The following is a 7,990-nucleotide window of genomic DNA, read 5'->3' as shown; positions in this document are numbered from 1 at the left end:
GAATTACGTTAGATGAGCATCAATCATATTCTTCGAATAGGCAAATCGATTTGTTCTCTAGTTTAACGTACATCTCAATATATATAAAAGTATTTCCTTAATAGAGTCCTATTTTAAGAGTATTTTTCTAATTGAACGGTAGAAAGGGAAATATTAATTAATTCTCCCACCATATATTTTAGGAGTCCCATATATTTTTGAAAGTCTAGTAGAAAGGAAAATATTAATTAATTCTTCTACCATATATTTTAGGAGTCTCATATATTTTAGGAAGTCTAGTTAATATAATAAAAATAATTAGATAATAAATTTAAAAACAATAATGAAATGACAGTTTTGTCTAAAGAAGAGTATTTTAATGAAGGAAAAAAAGTTCAAATCACTTTTCTCTAGAAAATTTAGGATACCTAATAGTTTAAGGAAAAATCTGATTACCAAAATTTAGTTGATTTGCCCTCTGTAATAATAAAATAAGTTAAAATATAATTATAATTTTATTTAATAGTTATATAACTTTGTTAACGTGGCTTTATTTTCTTACAATTATAACGTGACTTTGTTGTTTTGAAATTTTATTAAATGGTTAATTAATTACAATTTTAAGTTGAAGGAAATCCTAACGTGATGTTGCTATCTTTTTCCCTTACAAATATGATATATTACGTAATTTTATGATATATAATTCAAACAAAGAAAGGTTTAAGGACTAAATTTGAATTATTCAAATAATGAAAGCTTGATCATAAATATATTTAATTAATTTTCAACTCTTGAATATTAAAAAAGTAGTGAAAAGATGATTTTGTTTAAAGCGGAGTCTTTTAATGAAGGCAAAAAGTTCAATTCACTTTTTTAAGGGCCTTCACACTTTTAATATATTATAGATTATAGATTATAGATATAGATATAAATTATGAATTAAACGAGATGAATATTATACACATATTGAGAAGAGCAAATTAAACACGAATTGATGGATGCATAAAGTCCAAAAATAATAATTATATATTCATTGATATTTCATTGTATTCCATATATCTATCATTAGTTGGAAAGTTTGGAAAACAAAATTTTGTATGAGATATGAAGGAATAAGATTTTTCCCTAGCAATTTGAGTTTTGGTATTTCAAGTTATTTTATGAATCCATAATAAAAAGAAAATAATTATTTAGTTTTGGTATGCAAAAATAAAGATCAGATAATAAATTCATGTGAATTGAGGAAAGGTGTGATGAATCCCCAAAGTCTTATGATTCTCGTAAGGTGGCTATTATTTACTTATACCCAATTTGAACATTTCTTAAATGAACGATATTTGACTAAATGATTACTATGAGTGTAACTTCAAACAAAGTTTTTAATTTACAAGATTTGATTAAGGAGTGCATCCACACATATGGTCAAACTCGAATAAATTAATTACAGTTTATTTTTATTTTATTTTATTTTATTTTATTTTATTTTATTTTATTTTATTTTGAATTAACAACTCACCTTTATCCCTCACATATGTTCTTTCCGCACTTTTACTTTCACCTGGCAACGAAATTTGGAATAATTTATCGCTTCACTTTTTGTGTATATAGGAAAAAAAAAAAAAAGAAACAAAATAACTTAAAATTTTAAAGACTATCTATTATCGTGCTACAAATAACTCGAAAGAACATAAATTTTATTTATGAATTTTGCAATTTTTTAAATTTATTTCGCTAGTTAAAATTCGTTCCAAAAAATCATCGCTGTTAGTGGATTGTATATGTAAAACCTTAGGGTTAAACAAAGCTTTAATTGTTCAAAATTATGCAGTTTTAAATTTAAAAATCACTAGAAGGGTGACAAATGAACACAATAGTTTAATTATTGAAATCTTCACTGACCTGTATTTTGACTAAAAATTAACTCGATATAATAAAAAGAGAAATGAATAATATAAGTATTCTTTTTAAACAAACTTTTAGAAATTTGCTTATCATTTGAAGTGCTAGTGTATCATTTTCAAATAAATTACGGATAGTGGGGCTTCTCACCGACATTGTTCCATCGGCCATTTTAATTGTGGAGGCCGTAGTTCTTATGATATACCTTCTCGTTCGGCTCTTAAAATCACATTCAATAATAATGGAAATAGTTCGTAAAATCTAAATTGATCAAACAAACAAAAAAAAATTATTTATCTATTCTGCTTTTGATTTATTTTAATCGAGTACTGATTATACATATTTTAAAATATAAAGTTCGATTTGAAAATTAATTGTAGCGGCTACGAATTTTTGGTGCAATTATTTAAAATTGATACAATACATGACTTTTAACTTGACATCAAATTATAATTATGCCCTTTAACTTTGTCAGTGTACAAGTAGGTCCTTTAACTATATAAAAACTGAACAAAAAAATACTCGAATTCTACAACTTACATGCATGAAACTCAATTGCTCCTACGTGAATTAGTAATACACTCAGATGCTCCCACCTAATAAGAAAGACACATTATAACTACGACCTTTAACTTTGTCAGTTCACAAGTAGACTCTGTAGTTATACAAAAGCTGAACAAAAAAATACTTCAATTCTAACTCTGATGCGGCTGGTTTTGAGTGTATACACGCATTTTTGTCAGGTAGAATTGAAGTATTTTTTTTGTTTAATTTTTGTATAGCTAAAGGATACTTATGCACTGATAAAGTTAAATGTCATAATTATAATTTATGTCAAATTAAAAATCTTATTGGTGTATTATACCTTTAAAATTTGACCACAAAATAGTGCAAACGACTAATCAAATAATCAGAAGCGGGAAAACAATTATGGCAAATTGTTAGGATCTTTTATTTGATATAACAAGACTTGAGCAAGTTATGGTGATAAAATCCTGACAAGTGGCCAGGATTTCGATAACAAAACTAGTCTTAACAAGTAGTTATATCTAGAGATGGCAATGGGAGGATGCAGGTGGGGGGCGGTGGCAGATTTTAGGCTGTGGGTCGGTGTGGATTTTAGACTATATGGGTATGGGACGAGTTTAAGTAGTTTTTTTTTAATAATGCGAGCGGGGCGGGAAGGGTTGCGGGTTTAAACTAAAAAAAAAAGAAACTAAAAATTAGTATTATTCTCGTGAATATACCTAAAATTATATGTATTCTTCACTTAAAATTTTATGATACTTAAAACGACATGTATAACATTACAAATAGACAATTGTAAAACTTTTTAAATTTCTTTATTCATCTTTAAGAAAATTTGATATGTGATCATTACCTGTACACATGATACTTTTTCGATAATTTCTTAGTGAAAAGTGATATAATAAAATTTGATTGTTACTATTTCTTAGGATTGGAAATACTATGATTTTTAGTGGAATTATAAATTTTTTTAAAAATAAAAATATGAAGCGATACGAAGCGGATATACACAGATATAAATGTGAGGCAAATTTATATAGAATAATGCGAGGCAGTTTTAAAATTTACAAATTTAAAAAGAATCCGCACCACACTGCGCCATTGCCATCCTTAGTTATATCAAGATTTGTGCACCTGGCGTATCCCAATGTTTCGTCATGATTTTGGACACAAATCCTGACGATTGCTATAATTTGCTTGGCAAAAGATACCAACAACACATCTTTGCTTCAAAATTGATCCAAAAGATCATGCCACGTAAATTCATAAAGGCATCCCAGCCTAGTGCATTAAAGCTTTCATTATATACAGAATTAGCGGAAAAATTCAATCGTAGAAGCCTATTATCTTCAGGATTACATTACAATAATTTTACCGATTAGTCAATTACTCCAAGCTCCCCTTCTTGCTGCGTAAATTCCGATTTTTGTTGATATGGGTTGTGAGCCTCTCCTCACCTTTTGTTCTCTAAGCCCAATTGCTTAACCCATTAGCCCAATGTCCCATTTTCCAAAACCAAATACCTTTTCACATCTAAGCCGCCGCCGACGATTCGCCGCCGCCTGCCGTCGCTACTCCGTCGTATTCAGGCTAAGTATCTATAGTTCTTTTTTTTCAAAAAGATATTGATTATGATCTACTCCTTCCGTTACAATTTATTTGTCTGAATTTAATTTAATACAAAATTTAAGAAAATAAAAACGACTTACATAAAAGTTTTTTAATTTTGTAGACATAAACATAAAACTTGCAAAGTTTGAACAAAAAAGTTGAAAAAAAGAAGGAAAGAGAGTACATTTTTAAAAGTAAAAACGAAAGTAAGATTAAAAAATACTACTGTAATTTATTTATCCCCAAAAAATGAAAGAGTAGAGTAATGAGCTTGAAATGAAGGTAAAAACTCTCTCAAGTAAACATAGCAGTACAGAAAATGACCAATTTGTAAATTTATTAAATACTTATGATTTTCTGATTTTCTCAATGTTTGGGTGTAATTTGGTGGTAAATTGGTATGGACACAGTACACTGTGCAGTAGTGCATATACTTTCTTGTTATTGTAAGAAGCTTTTGAGTTGTGCAGAAGATATAAAGTTATGCTCTTGTTATTTTTTATTTTGTTGATAATTGTGTGTTCGAGTCAGCTTGGGTGCACTGGACTGATTCCACTAGTTACTTGCCACCTCCCATTAGTACTAGTGGTATCAGAGGCGCGTTTAAGTCCCGAAGCAAGGCTCAAAACATGTAGAATTAGTTAAAACGCGTCAGAGGCGTATTGTTTTTGCCATTTAGCCTTTTTGAAGAGGTGATACTAAACAATTGATATTTTACTTTGACGTAATCTTTTTCCATTTCTTTGTTCATATATTTGTCAACCATTCTCATATAATTATGTCTTGGCCCAAACATATATATTTGTTTTTCTTTTTTACTTTGCGCCTTTTTTCATTAAAGCTTACGCGTTATGTGCGCTTAAATCCCAACTGTCCTTGGATCTTTTTTGTACTTTTTTGCTTTTGACAACACTGACTAGTACAAATACTTCGTAACTCTGTCCACCAAGATTTTGACACATGAGCAGAAATTACCTGCACCTAGAGTTTTGTCTCGTCGGGAATAGAAGCTGAGACCTTATGGCTCTCAACTCGGTTTATTGACCGCTAAGCCACACCCTTGGGTGAAGTTATGCATGTGTTAACTTGCTTCTCAAGTTCTCATTCACGTCTGAAACTTTTTGTTTGTACCTTTTGATCTCAATTGCTGTCAATGTATAATTTGGAAGTGGAATTAGAGCTTCGATCTTCTTCTTGTAATTTAAAAAGCTTTATAGTTACTTACACTTGTACACTTGCTTCTCATTCATACCTTCAAAAACTTTTTAATTGTTCTTTCTTATTGTAAGTGCTGTCACTATATAATTAGGAAGTGGAATTAGAGCGTCCATCATGTTCTTCTTCATGATATATATTCTACAACAACAACAACATTCCCAGTGTAATCTCATAAGTGGGGTTTGGGGAGTGTAAGATGTACGCTAGACCTTGCCCCTACCTTTTGTGGGGTAAGGAGTCTGTTTCCGATAGACCCTCAGCTCAAGTGAAAAGCTTTAGAGTTGTGCATAATATAACGCTTGTGTACACTTGCTTCTCATTCACACTTGAAACTTTTATTTGTCTTTTTGATCCCAAGTACTGTCACTACATTATTTGGAAATGGAATTAGTGTTTCGGGTCATCCCCCCCTGTCATGATTGGTGTCGAGTCTATTGTGCGAGGCGCTTAAAAGGCCGTTAAGGCATCAGACCGAGGGGTGAACCCACAGGGGAGAGGTGAGGTTGCTTCCTAAAAAGAACTGGGTTTGTCTTGCCTTTGGAAACCAAACAAAGAGCGTTTGAAGTACCATTTTATTTTATACTATATCCAGAAGATGAGAATTCTTTTTTCAGATTACATGATCTTTCTCTGGCGTTTTGTTTTTTGCAGGTTGTTGATTGGTCTTTCAGAGGGATCAGTAATTGGTTACTAGAATCAAGAAATGAGTTTGATGATTTCGCGACTAAGGCATCATTTGCCTGCTGTACTCTTGAGACAATTTGTTCAATCCAATATCATTGACTCCTATTTTGTTACATAAACTGTTTTTACTCGACATTTCTCTCAGCAAGTAGAGATTAACCAGCGAAAGCTTCCAGCCGATTATAATCCTGCTACTTTTGATCCTACTGAGCATCGTAGTCCACCGTCAGAAAGGGTATGGGGGCTCGTTGATGAAGTATCAGGACTTACCCTGGTCGAAGTTGCAGAATTGTCTTCGATTATTATGAAGAGGTTGGGCATGACAGAGAGACCAATGGTTGGAGTTATGAAGCCAGGGGCTGCTGGATTGGCTGCAGCTATGAAAGGACCAGAAGCAGCTACGCAGGAGGAAAAGAAACCGGAGAAAACTGTTTTTGAACTTAAACTGGAGTCATATGAGTCCGCTCAAAAGATAAAGATAATCAAAGAGGTTCGGAGTTTTACTGATTTGGGACTCAAAGAAGCAAAGGACTTAGTTGAGAAGACTCCTGCTGTTTTCAAGATGGGAGTGTCAAAGGAAGAAGCGGAACAAATAATTGACAAGATGAAAACTGTTGGAGCAAAAGTTGTTATGGAATGATAAATATTTGGTTTGATATCGAGTTCTTGGTCATTCTATGTTGCCTGGGTCCTTTCACTAACCCCACGAACCTCAAGATGACGAAGACTTGCCCTTTTCGAGGAAAAAAAAAAAGGATGGATGAGGATTGAAGATCCGGGACAAGATTTGCACCCCTTCAGGAATGAAAAAGAAATCGATCAATGTTCATTTGGTATTTTGCCCTAAATCCCTCGACTGCTCGATACTCAATCAAATCCTCCTTTTTGATGATTGAATGAATTTCTATAGTCCCATATTTAATAATGCATGTGTTTTTTTGAAACTAAATTATGCTTCATTAAATCCTTGTAGTTGGACGCTTCCCTAGATCTTGCGCATAGCAAGAGCGTTAGTGCACTGGGCTGGCCTTTATTTAGGCTATGCAGTTTTGTAGCAATTGTTAGGCTTGACATTATTCGTTATGCAGAATCCTTGATTATATAGTTAATAGAAAGTCTGAATATTACTTAATTACATTATTTGCATGACATTTTTTTTCTTTTCATAACTGTGATGTCTAGGCTAGCTTTCGCTAAACTATTTGCTTGATAGATTATCTGTTATGGTTAGTCTTGTAAACTGCATTTTTGTCTTTGTATTTTGTTGTGTCTTGAGAACAGGGAACTGGTAATTGTACCCATTTCGTAAAAAACAGGACGGACTATTATCCGAGGGGTCTTGAGATTGTAGCTGGGTACAAATAGCCGGAATGAGTAGGCAGGATACAACGAAACTCGTATGGTGACACATGATTGTACTGATCAGTTCTGGGCTGGAGATTGACGATTGACTAAACGTACTTTGACAAGTTACTAGTGAAAAATGAAAATTTAAATGCAACTTGTACAAATTGGACAACAATCCTTCCAATGTTTAAAAATAACTAAGAACATGTGTATCCATTTACAAATATAATTTTCTTAAAGTCATTATTCTATGAAAAGAATCAGAATTGTAGCACATGCTACAATAATTAAAAATTGAAAATTCCAAAACTGCCCTCTCAGTACAAAATCCTGAGAAAAAATAGAAATGAATATCAGTACACAATAATAGAGAAAAATAACTTCAATGTTAAGATGTTAAGAATCTTAAAGATTAAATTAAAAATCGAATTTCGTCCTAGGGTCAACAATTTTGAATTGGGAACACCTAAAGTAAAAGAGATAACTGCACTATATAATTGAAAAAAAAAAGGCATAATACATAAATATAACTTTAAACTTGACACCAAATTATAACTTTGATCTTAAATTTTGATAGTGCACAAATACGACCTTTAACTATTCAAAACTGCACAAATATGACCTCTGATCCTACATGGCAAAACGCGTGTTCAACACGCAAAACTAGGCGCATCCAGCTTAAAATCTAAGGGCATAATTCATAAATATGACCCTAAACTTGACA

At 32.0% G+C, this 7,990-nt stretch overlaps 1 protein-coding gene and 1 pseudogene across 1 annotated transcript in view; one reads left to right on the top strand and one right to left on the bottom strand.

Annotated features, from left to right (window-relative positions):
- The first annotated feature begins 3,511 nt into the window (after positions 1-3,511).
- On the top strand, positions 3,512-7,051 carry LOC107848581 (annotated as a pseudogene).
- Positions 7,052-7,430: 379 nt separating this feature from the next.
- Positions 7,431-7,990, bottom strand: part of LOC107846217 (glucan endo-1,3-beta-glucosidase 11) — a 16,758-nt gene continuing 16,198 nt past the window's right edge. Inside the window, exon 6 of the mRNA XM_047400261.1 lies at positions 7,431-7,596. Coding sequence (XP_047256217.1) covers positions 7,510-7,596 — 87 coding nt within the window. The 3' untranslated portion in view covers positions 7,431-7,509. The remainder of the gene's footprint in view (positions 7,597-7,990) is intronic.

Source organism: Capsicum annuum, chromosome 11 (genome assembly GCF_002878395.1).
Source record: "Capsicum annuum cultivar UCD-10X-F1 chromosome 11, UCD10Xv1.1, whole genome shotgun sequence".
NCBI classification, from domain to species: domain Eukaryota; kingdom Viridiplantae; phylum Streptophyta; class Magnoliopsida; order Solanales; family Solanaceae; genus Capsicum; species Capsicum annuum.
This window is presented reverse-complemented; position numbering and strand designations above follow the sequence as displayed.